General features: G+C 42.7%; 1 protein-coding gene across 1 annotated transcript in view; it reads left to right on the forward strand.

Moving 5' to 3' along the window:
• The window catches only part of NOL10 (nucleolar protein 10), a 1,716,803-nt gene that overhangs the window by 636,212 nt on the left and 1,067,687 nt on the right, over nt 1-12,904 (forward strand). Inside the window, exon 9 of the mRNA XM_044079305.1 lies at nt 2,950-3,035. Within this exon, the coding sequence (XP_043935240.1) occupies nt 2,950-3,035 (86 nt within the window). The remainder of the gene's footprint in view (nt 1-2,949; nt 3,036-12,904) is intronic.

Here is a 12,904-nt window from a genome sequence, read left to right on the forward strand (position 1 = left end):
ACACTGTGTTCAGTGATCAGTTCTGCATCAACCCCTATCTGCTCCTATCAGACTGACAGACATTTGCAGGTCTTATCTACAGTGGTGGATTCAAACAGATCTGACAATCGGCATACCTTTCATCCCCCCCCTTCAGCCACTGTGAACATGGACGCTTCCCATCTAGGGTGCAGGGCTGGGCATTTCCAAGGGAAGATGGTCCAAGGCACATGGACTCTGATAGAGACCAGTCTGCATATCAATGTCCTAGAAATGAGAGCTGTCCGTTGATCATTGCATACCTTTTAGAACATTCTCCTTCCAGGGACATTCGCTATTCACACAGACAACATGTTGGTAGTCTTGTACATGAACAGTTAAGGAGGATCCCGTTGTGCACAGAGGCCATGAGCATCTGGGAATGGGCAATCTCTTCAAACCGCTTTCTACTTGCAACACATGTACCGGGGAGATCCAGTGTGTTCGCAGACAGGCTCAGCAGATCTATACTGATGCCCCATGAGTGGTCCCTCAGTCAGTCAGTAGCAAATGAGATATTAGACCATTGAGGTCTTCCTTGCTGCGACCTCTGTGTGTCCCCATACAGCAACAAATGTAGCAGTTACTTTGCTCTGATCCACCTTTCAGGGGGTTCCCAGAGGAATGCTCTGGTCCACGATTGGCCTCCTGGACTCCTATCCCCTCTGCCCTTGATCCCAAGATTTCTCCAGAAAGCCAAATGGTTGAAGTGCATGGTGATCCTCATTGCCCCCATTTGGCCTCATCCAGTGTGATTCCCCTTCCTCTGGTCTCACCTAAAACATCCTCCATGGATACCGGAACTCAAACCTGGCCTCTTTTCTCAGATGCTAGGATCCCACCCAAATCTCTCCTTACTCAAATTAACCACATGGTTTCTCCAGTTCCAATGATTGCTAGTGGGTACAAGTTTTCTTCACCAGGCAAAGCTATCCTTTTGGCCTCTCAGAAAGTATCTACTAAGAAGGTGTATAAGAGTAAGTGGAAAAGGTTTTCGATTTGGGTAGTCATTAATCACATTGATCCTTTTTCAGCCCCGATTTCCCCATTCTGTCTTTTCTAGGATCTTTATATAAGCAAGGTTCTAGTTTTGTGACCATTAAACTCCGGTTGGCAGCCATATCCAACTTCCTTTCAGGATTGAGTTTAGGGTTTGTTGCTTCAGCTAGGTTATGTAAAGCCTTCATGAAAGTTGTTTTTCCTTTTGAGGCCTCCAATCAAAGATCCTACTCCTCCTTTGTATTTGACTGTCATTGTACAAGCCTTGACCTAAAGCCCCTTTGAACCGGCTAATGATTGTGACTTGAAATTTTGTCCTGGAAATCTGCTTTTCTTGTTGCTATTACTTCAGCAAAAAAGGTATCCAAATTGCAAGCTCTTTCTTCCAAGCATCCCTGCATAATTTTTCACAAGGATAGGGTTTCCCTCCATACTAATCCTTCTTTTATGCCAAAGGTTGCCACTTCAGTTAATATAAACCCATGCTTTCAGTTACTGGTGTTCTTTCCTAACTATTTTAACAAAGGGGAATACCTTTTACATTTGTTAAGACGTTAACAGACAACTCCGTTTCTATCTCCATAGGACTAAGCCATTTAGAAAATTGGAGCAGTTTTTCTTTTTCCCTCCTAACTGCAAAAGTCAAGTTGTTTCAAAACTGACAGTAGCAAAGTGGATTTCTAGCTGCATTTCCTTTCTTTATGCAAAGAATGATTTGGAGTTGCCAGGTCCTCCTGAAGCCCATTCTACAAGATCTATTCCTGCATCAGCTGCTTTTTCATCCAGGATTCGCATTGATGACATTTGTGCTGGAGCCACTTGGTCTTGGTCTAATTCTCATACTTTTGTGACTCACTGTAAATTAGATATGGTGTCCAAGAACAGAACATCCTTTGGTTCTTCAGTGCTCAGGCATGTCCTTCCTTGAGGCCGCCCAAGAAATCATGTAGCTGGGGACTCCAACCCATACGTAAAGCAGAATGAGAAGGACAATATCAGATTAGTTATGTACTTACCATAACTTGGTATCTGTGTTGTCCTCTTGTCATTCTGCTTCACTTTCCCTCCCAACTTTCCCCTTCCAATAAATATATGGCTCTAGAGGATCTGAAACCACCTTTGTTGGAACCTTGGTTCCAGGTTGAGCTCTTGGTTATCTTTTCCTTTTCTATTCTATTTGTAGGGGGCAGCAAACTCGATTTGAGGAGGTTGGGCTAGGGGTAGAGGATTATGGGGTAGGGAAGGAGTTTGAGCCTAGAAGCTAAAGTCTGTGGGAGGTGGCCGAGTCAGATCCGAGACTCATACATGAAACAGAACGAGAAGAGGACAACAGAGATACCAACTTATGGTAAGTACTAGAGTTGCCAACTATCTGTTTTTTTCCAGACTGTCCGGAAATAAAACTGATTATCCGGTAGTCTGGAAAACACTGTACAAAGTCCGGTATTCGGTTTCAAAAAAGGAGAGAGACTATTGGAGTTTGTTAAATCAGCAGATTTACTATGCTTTTTTTTTCCAGAAAAGCATAGTAAATTGGCAGAAAAAAGGCATCAGGAATGGAACAAAATGGTGTTCCCCATAAGCTGATGCAGTGATGATGTCACAAAATGGACAGAAAGTGGGTGGGAGAATGGCAGAAATGGATGGGGTTACAGAAGAGTAGCCACAATGAAAGGTGGAAACCCATAGTGGGTACATAACTAATAAGTTTGAGTATAATGTCACCGAGTCATCCTGTGTAATTTATGTAGGTTTTGATTCCTTTAATTTTAAATGTGAAGCAACATTTACAATAGAAAATTACATTTTCTTCATAACAAGCTATGTGAGAATGAAGACTGGAGGAAAACTGGAGATGCATTGCTGATTACTGTGCTTCATAAAAAAAGGGACAAATAACCTATGGTTTTCCGTATGATCTTTTCTTTTAAGGGGAAGGTGGAGACTTGGGACCCTAGAGTGAGAAACAAAGTTGGGGTGTTGGACTGTGCTTTAAGCAGTGTCACAGAGCATACAGAGTAAGTAACAACAAATTGCTTCATATGTATTTGACATTTTTTGTATAAAACTGAAGTAGAACAATATGTATTTTCGTACAATATGAACTTAACTATATGTAATAAGAATGTCTGACTGTTCCAAAATATGTAAGCTCTGATAGCTATGATGTTAGCTCAAGCAGTGGATAAGATTGATAAATTCCACATTTGGAGTGTGAGTGAAAAGCTATCTTGTCAACTTAAGGATGGGGGGCATGCAGTGTGATGAGCATGATAAAGGTGATTTCCTGTAGAGGTAAATGGAGCGTGTTCTCAGTGTTTAAGGATTCTCTTGCTAACACTGCAAAGCAGCACTGCAGCTGGAGTAGACTTTCATATGTGTATGGGTCTGAAATGTCTGTACAAATACTAGCAAACACATGAGTTGCAAGGACACTGAATATATGAATGTCCATTGACAAACACTTGCTGATGCCTGGATGTTCTTAATGTTTCACTGTTGCAGTCATTACACTTGGGTTATCCTACTGGCAGGCTACCTTCAGTCAGCCTGAATTCCAAATTCTAGGTCCAGCGTCGGTTGCTGTCGCCTCTTCCCTGATGTCAGTGCACCAGGGGTATAAAAGATGCAGCCGACGCCATTTTCTTCAGTCTTTCCTGCCGCGTGGTGCCCGAAGCAGTAGCAGTTCGCAAGCGCCGGCCGGCCGACTCCTGAGATTTTCGTGTTCGAATTTCAGATCCGAAGTCTTCATTAAAAGCTAAGTACCACGTTGGGGAAAACTTTTTTCTTGCTCCAGACCGATGTCAGAAAAAGTTAATAATTGTATTTCTTGTGGGAAGCAAATACCTCATAAGGATTTTCATTCTTACTGTATTCCTTGCCTAGGCCCTGACCATGACGTTGCTTGTTGTCGGTTTTGTGCTAGATTTAACCAGCGCACTATAAAGCGCCGGTACGATTTTGCATTTCACTATTTTGGCAGAAGATTTAATCACACGATGCCGTCGGATATCCAACCGACTACCGCAATTCACAAGAAACGCAAAGAAAAAGAAAAAGACAGGCATCCGAGGTCTAAAACCAATGACGAGGCTTCTTCTAAGCCAGTCGCCGGTTCGCTGGCTGTCAGTGAGGCGCTTTCACAGCCCCTGACGCCTGCTACTTTGGACCCGCAGGCCGCTGTAGACATACACGTGGAGTCACCTAGGCCGCTGGAAGCTCAAGGTATTGGACCTTCGGAAACTATTCCCTCAGATGGGTCCGGAGATGCTGAGCAGGCATCGGCTTCTGAAGGTGTTTTCAGACCTGCTCAATTGTAAAGTAAAGCGACTCCAGCAACAAAGGCAAGAACTAAAGCATCTTTAAAGACAAAGAAACAAGTACAACAGCCTCATGGTCAGGCCTCCATGCCCAAAAAACAGATGCTCAAAATGGCTGAAGGCTTAATTACTTTGATCACGGGTTCCCAGCCCCCTCCTGATAAGAGGCCTAGGCAAGAGACAGAATATGAATCTTCAGATCAGGTTTCCATTTCTTCTGATTCCTCTTCTGACCTGGAATACTCTCTTCCTCTCTATGAGGATTCTGATGCTGAAGAATCTATCCCTTCAGCCTCTCCTCCTGAGGATTACTCGTTTGGGGAAACCTTGCTTACCATGAGGGAACATTTCCACTGGGAGAGCCAAGATTTTTCTGAATCTAAGAAAAGGCTCAGAGACTTCCTTTTACTCCCACAACACAGGCCCCTAGCTATTCCGCCTGTGTTAGACATTGTAGATTATGTATTTTCAGAGTCCAGTCTGACCCCTGACTCCTTACCTCCAGCTCCTGTTAAGCCGGACAGGTACTACAGGATGCCTGATTCTCTTAAATTCCTTTCCAAAAACCCTGCTGCTGACCCAGAAACTATTTCTCAGGGTCCCAAAGGGGTCGAGGCATCCACTACAAAAAACCCTACCCCCTCCGACAGGGATGCTAGGGCATTAGACAGATGGGGAAAGAAGATTTACACCTCTGCTACCTTGGCTATAAGGGCTTTAAATTGTCAGTTTCATATGCTCAAATGTCAGCAATATATTATGTCGCTGCTTAAACAGAATATGTTGATAAATTCTGAAGGTGCAGAAAACAAAGAAATGCAGGATTTATTGCATGCAGCTGAGCAAGTTGGAAAGCATACTTTGCCATGTAGTTTTGATTCTTTGGAGGCCTCCTGCAGGGCTGCTGTCACGGGTTCTGTCATTAGGAGGCATGCTTGGTTAAAGGAACAAAATCTACCAGATCATGTTAAAGCAAAATTATTAGATGCTCCATTACAGCATGATACTTTGTTTGGTGTTAAAGCAGAAGAGGTGTTAAAGAAAATGGAGGACAAAGCTAAATCTATGCAAACAGTCAAGGATTTCTTACAGGTACAGCCTCCAAGATTTAGCAGACATTGGCCTACAAAGAATTGGTCCTTTCCAGTGTCAGACCACAAAGGGGCAGATAACAGACGCCCAAGAGGTAGATCCCAGCCCCAAGGTTCATACAGGTCCAAACAATGGGGTGCTTCTACCTCCAAAAGTGGAGAAGACAAATCACAGCCTTACAGGAAACAGTCCCAATGACTTCCCCCTGCCTGCGCCAAGCACTTATCTTCTGACAGCACCTTTAGGGGGAAAACTAGCACTTTTTTCTCAAAATTGGCACATAATAACCCAGGATAAATGGGTATTAAACATAGTGTCACAGGGCTGCAAGTTTTACTTTCATTCCCCTGCCAAGGGCAAATGGTTGGCCAGACCTACCAAAAAAAAATGAGCAGAGGCACAAAAACAAGTCTCATCCCTCATGGACAAGAGGGCCATTCAACAAGTACCAGAGCAAGAGCAGGGACAAGGATTTTATTCAAGACTGTTCTTGGTACCCGGAAAGGACAAAGCCTGGAGACCAATACTGGACCTATCTATTCTAAACACATATCTGGATATACCAAAATTCAAAATGTTGACCTTACAGCAGCTTCTGCCCATGCTGGGCAAGAAGGCTTGGCTTGTGACTTTAGACCTAAAAGAGGCATACCTGCATGTCCCAGTCAGACAGATATGCAGAAGATACCTCAGATTCAAAGCTGGCTCAATGCACTACCAATTCTCTGCACTGCTCTTTGGTTTATCTACTACGCCCAGGGTTTTCACAAAGTGCCTGGCACCAGTAGTTGCATTCTGCAGACAAAGAGGAATACAAATATATCCTTACTTGGACGACTGCCTCATACAAGCAGAGAACAAGGACATTCTACTACAGCATCTGGCGTTTGTAAAGAGATTACTACCATGCCTAGGGTACACAGTCAACGAACAGAAATCAAAACTAGTACCCTCTCAAGAGATAATATTCCTGGGTGCAAGCGTAAATACAACTGCCCAGAAGGCTTATCTCATGCCAGACAAACAAAGCCAACTGACTACATATTTCAAACTGTTGGCAGCAAAGGCCCAGTTATCTGCAAAAAAAATTCTGCAGGCTTTGGGCTTCATGGCATCCTGCATTCTACTAATTCCATATGCAAGACTGCATATGAGGAAACTTCAATGGTACCTAAAAAGTGTTTGGACTCAGCATTGTCACAGCCTGGAAACAATAATTACTCTCATTCCCTGCCTGCAACAGGAGTTTTGATGGTGGGCGAAGGCCTGTCACCAGAACAAGAGACAACCATTCACCTTACCCCCAGCCAGGCAGGCATTGACAAAGGATGCTTCAGATTATGCCTGGGGGCACACATGGCGGGAAGATGTATTCAAGGCACATGGTCCGCAAGCCAAATGCATCTACATATCAATCAAAAAGAGATGCTAGCTGTTCAGAATGCCCTGACAGCCCTCAAGGACCTACTTCATCTGGGATAACTGCTGATAAAGACAGACAATACCACGGTCATGTGGTATATAAACAAGCAGGGAGGCACTCATTCTTACCCCCTCTGCAGACTAGCCATGACTTTGTGGGACACAGCATTGACTTAACAAGTACATCTGCAGGCACAATTCCTGACAGGAAAGATAAATACTCTGGCAGACGAACTAAGCAGAAACCTCATGGATCCCCATGAGTGGAAATTGGATCCACAAGTCTTCAACATGATAACAAGGAAATGGGGATGCCCGGACATAGACCTATTTGCCTCTCCTCACAACTGCCAACTAAAGAGATTCTGCACAAGGACTTCTCACAGACAAGCATGGAAAGTGGATGCCCTGTCTTTCAGCTGGAAAAACTTAAGAGTATATGCCTTTCCTCCACTGCCTCTCCTCCCCAAGGTACTCCTAAAGGTCAGACAAGAGAAGCCAAAAATGATACTGATTGCCCCAGACTGGCCCCGCCAGTACTAGTATCCAATCCTAAGGTACTTGTCTCAATGCCCAGCCTGGACCTTACCTCAGATACCTCACCTACTGTCCCAACAAAACAATCAGATCCTGCACAGCCAACTCAAGACCTTAAATCTGGCAGCATGGTGGATAATGTAGTCATACAAAACACACCTCTCACTAAAGCGGTGATGGATGTAATTTTGGAGGCCAGGAGGCCTAGTACTAGAAAATCTTATGCTGGAAAAAGGAAAGATATTCTGTGCCTGGAACCAGGCACAAGGAATTGACACAGCAGTAGCAAATATTCCTCAGATTTTGGACTACCTAACTGAGATGCTGGACAAAGGCCTATCCTTTTCATCAATTAAAATTCATGCCTCTGCCATTTTGGCTCATTGCAATACAGAGCCACCAATCTTTTCTCATCCTTTGTTAAGGCAATACCTCAGAGGAGCCAAACACTTAAGGCCTCCACGGAGATCACCAATACCTGCATTGTTACCTCAATTATGTTTTGGAAAAACTCAGTCTGTCCCCTTTTGAGCCAGCCGCTACAGCTGATATAAAGTTTTTATCTTGGAAAACAGCTCTGCTCCTAGCAATAACCTTTGCAAGACGAGTCTCAGAGCTACAGGCACTCATGGCTGTGGAACCTTTTAGCATTTTTTATCCAGACATGGTTTCTCTGAGGACAAACCTGACATTTATGCCTAAGGTAGTGTCCAGTGTGGCCCTTAACCAAACTATTCATCTGCTACTTTTTATCCAAACCCACAGAACAAGGGGGAGAGAATTCTACATTCTTTGGACATACATAGACAGCTACGCTTCTACTTGAACAGAACCAAAGCTTTCAGAAAGACTGAGCAACTAGTAGTGGCATATGCTGCAGGATCACAAGGAAAGGCTATTTCAAAGCAGACTATTTCAAAGTGGATAGGCCACTGCATTCGTTTCTGCTATTCACAACATGGCAAACAACTGCCTAAGGGCATTAGGCCACATTCAACCAGAGCAGCAGCCACTTCAACAGCCTTCCTCAGGGGAGTACCAACCAAAGACATTTTAGAGGCTGCTACCTGGAGTTCAGTGCACACCTTTACAAAGCACTATCATTTACCACTCTACTCTAAATCCAGTGCAGGCTTTGCCACTGCAGTTCTGCAGGGCCTCATAGCTGCTCCTAATGCTATTTAGCTCCAGCCTCCCTACCATAGCTTTGGGATTCAACCCAAGTGTAATGACTGCAACAGTGAAACACTAAGAACATAGTACAGTTGTGTACACTTACCATAAATGTAGATGTTCGAGTGTATTCACTGTTGCAGTCCAGGTTACCCACCCACCATCCCCCATCTCTTTTTGCTGGATCTTAGCTGCACTTCTCTAATCTATACAACCTATGTGGTGTATTTGCTTGTAGATGAAGGTGTAACACATTTTGGTGCATGCAGGTTTTATTGACATATTTTTAGCCTTCCCTTTTGGGGGCACCTGACATCTGGGGCAAGAAAAACTGAAGAAAATGGCGTCGGCTGCATCTTTTATACCCCTGGCGCACTGACATCAGGGAAGAGGCGACAGCAACCGATGCCGGAACTAGACTTTGGAATTCAGGCCGACTGAGGGTAGCCTGCCAGCAGGATAACCCAAGTGTAATGACTGCAACAGTGAATACACTCGAACATCTACATTTATGGTAAGTGTACACAACTGTACTTTCCACTGCCACACACAGGATTGGCAGTCAGGCCTTGGCAAAATCGAAAAATAAAATCACTCCAGCAGCAACTCAGTGGTGTACAAGTAGTAAAAACTTTTAAAAAAATCCACCACCATTTTTGCGAGGATACAGACTTTTATTGTAAAACAAAAAAAAAACGGTAAGCGCTTTCGCAATGTAATGTCACTTCTTCAGACCATATAAAAAGCATTAGAAACACATTCTTAAATACTTAATCAATTAAAAACATCCAATAATTTTCAAAAAACTATCAATTAACTGTGAATATTAATGAACCCTGTACACTAACAAAAACAATAACCAATCCAAAGCTGAAGAGACAAAGCCTAGCCTATCAATGTCAAAAGGTGCCTTTTAAATGGCCTGAAGAAGCGACATTATGTCACAAAAGTGCTTACCGTTTTATAACTGTTTTTTGTTTTATAACATAAGTTGTCCATATCCTCATAAAAGTGGTGGTGGTGCATGTTAAGAAAGTTGTCATTTTTTTCTTTTGGGGTTGGGATTAAAGTTGTTTATAATACTGTAAGGTTGTGATAGGTGTGGAAAAGTGAAATCCCCTGTCTGCAACTTTCATCAAAAACACCATCATTAATTTTTCAACCCTTCTGTTATCAGGGCTATCCTTATCTGTAGATCTTTCTCTGAGAAATCATACATACAGCACCATTAAATGCAAAGAAAATCTTCAGCAGATGTATGTGATACTTATCTGGAAATTGTTTCTCACAGGTGTATTCATTTTGATTACTTTGGCTATGGAAAGGATCATCATGGACCTCATAAATAAAGATATTGGGGACCTACAGACACTGGATCCTACCCAGTTCGGCTTTGTTAAGGGCAGATCCTGCCTCTTAAACCTGGTCGATTTCTTTGAAGCAGTCACCAAGGCCATTGACGAGGGGAAGGTGGTCCACACAGCCTACCTGGACCTCGCAAAAGCCTTCGATACAATACCCCACTCGGGCATTATAGATAAGCTCACCAGCTTAAATATAAACCCCTATGTCACTGGATGGGTTGCAAACTGGCTCAAGGACAGAACCCACATGGTTAGAACTGCTGGAGGCATGTCAGACTCCAAACCAGTTACAAATGGCGTCCCACAAGGCTCAGTCCTGGGACCTCTCTTGTTCAGTATATATTTCTCGGAGGTACAGGCCAACATGGAAGGACTGTGGCTGACCAAGTTCGCAGATGACTGCAAACTGGGCGCCATAATCAACTCTCCAGCCGACACAAGCATCCTCCAAAAGGGCCTCATAGAAACAGACAACTGGTGCCAGAGCCATGGCCTCAAGCTAAACGCCAAAAAGTGTATAGTCATCCCCTTTGGCAAAAACAAAGTGCCCACAAATTACCACATAGGTGGTAATCCATTAAGTACAGAAGAAGTAATTAGGGACCTAGGGACCCAAGTTGTTAGCAGTCTCTCATTTGACAACCACGTGGCCAAAGTGGTTAGAAAAACATTTTATATAGCCCACCTAATCATGAAGGGATTCACATCTAGATCAGGGGAGGTCATCGTGCCTCTTTACTCATCCCTCATCAGGCCCATAATTGAGTACAATGCCCCTTTTGGGATGTACATTACCAGACACTTGCAGCAACTGGAAAGACCCCAAAAGTACCTCACCAAGAGGATCAAAGGGCTCAAACAGATGCCATATGCTGCCCGGTTAAAGAAACTCCAGCTCTACTCAGTGGCATACTGCCTGTTAAGGGGCGATCTGTGCCTGACGTATAAAGCCATGTCCAACCCGGAATTAATGGACATGCTGCACCTCAGAAAATCCAAATCCCATCGAGCTACGCGCTCGAGAGACTTAAACCTCAGCACTGAAATAAATAGGACATACTGGAGGGACAGATTCATAACCCAGAGGCTCCCTTCACTCTGGAATAAAATCCCAGTTCAGGTTAGGCAGAGTCCCTCATTGACTCTCTTCAAGAGGAATCTTGATGAGTGGATGGGAGATCGTAGGTTTAACCCGGGTATCACTTCTGTGTCACTGTTAGACAGAGGCACAGTATACTAACCTCGAAAAAGGGCATAGCAAAATTAATTTAAAATAGGTGGCGAAAGCCGAACACATTCTGGCTAGGCTTATAAATGCCCTAGGGCAGATAACCTAGTATGAACCTATGAACTTCATAAGTATTCTTTCATTGAAAAAACTTCAGGATTAAGTGGAGCACTTTTCCAAGTAGAGCAGTCTAAAAAAAATTAATCTGGATGTTGGTCAGATGAAGATAGGCTGATATGAGGGTGATGTAGCTAAAAATGATAGCCATCTTTATAAAGATTTTATTTTTATTTTTAAACCATTTCTTTTCTTTGTAGGTAGAATATTTAGTAAATGTTCTGTCTTACAAGAAAGCTGCATAAAAAATAATTTGGACTGCATTAATGAATGTTTTGTATGTAAAAGTTTGAGGTACGTGACAACATAATTGTAATGCAGTTAAGGACATACATTTTGTGTTCTGCACCTGGATACCTCATGAGGTACTTGTATGTGCATTGGTATGCATGCCAGACAGATCAAAATGAGTGACATTTCCTTGTGACATGGACACCAGAACTGCAGAGTAACTAGATACAAGGCAGCTATCACTTAAATCGACAAAATGCACAATTTTCCACTTTTACATATTTTGTCTTTTCTTATCCCCTCTTCCATTTATTTTCTCATAGGAGCAGCCTTCACTTGTAGTCAGAACAGCAATGTACATGCATTGACATTCTAAGTAAAGAAAACTCATTGGCTAGAGTTTGCAGTAGAATCAGTTATGTTAAAAATGAATATAAGAGCGATATTATTGATACCATGTGTCTTTGCTGCTTTATGTGAATTATTGAAATTCAAGCAGTAATATGTTACACTAAGATTTCATAAACTGAGAGCAACAAAGCATTATTGAAAAACAAGGCAATAACTTGAAAATTATGCTGCGCTTTTCTGTATAAGTCATCACTATTGACCATAACATGATCGTGTTTTAACAAGGGTGAGGCTGTATTGGACGGTGCAGTGGTTACGTTGTCACCTCACTGCAAGAGGTTCTTCAGTTCGATTCTCAGCTGGGGTGCCTTCTGTGCAGAGTTAGTATGTCCTCTCTGCATCCCTGTGGGTTTCCTGTGGGTGCTCCAGTTTCCTCCCATGTTACAAAGATGTGCGTCTGGAGCATTTCTCCCCGGGCCTCCACTGAAAATTAGCTTTGTTCCAAGTCGGACTTTCCCCAGTAAACAAATGTTAAATAAATAAGTAAAAAAAATAAAATAACATTTTTTAGGTATTTTGTTATTGAGTCTTAAGATTTATTAAAGTTGACGAACAGATTTTTTTTTACATTAAAGGAGGAAGGGGAAAGAGAGAGAGATTCAAGCAGATACGAACTCTTTATTTGGGGGGGGGGGGCTGTATGGAAGGTGATCAAGTTTGACAGCAATGTATGAGCTGTCAAACAGTCAATGAAGATTGCTAACGTCCTAAACTCTTATTAGAGGTTTAGATTTGAAGGGTAAAACTGCCCTGTGAATATAGTAAAGCATTAAATCCTCATGATGCTGGAAGGTGTTTCTCTAGGATTATTCTAGTGATACCTTCTGGGTGTCTGAGGTTGCCTGTTCTTATGTACATTGATGATTTTGAAAGAAAAGCATGCTACATACAAAATACTGAAATATTTCATCTTAAAACTTGTGTGATTGGTACTAGACAACAGAATCTTCTGGGCCTTGTCTTTTCAAATGTTTAGAACCTCTCTCAATTTG

The sequence above is a fragment of the Protopterus annectens genome, chromosome 1.part1 (genome assembly GCF_019279795.1).
Source record: "Protopterus annectens isolate FY-2018-M chromosome 1.part1, PAN1.0, whole genome shotgun sequence".
NCBI classification, from domain to species: Eukaryota; Metazoa; Chordata; order Ceratodontiformes; family Protopteridae; genus Protopterus; species Protopterus annectens.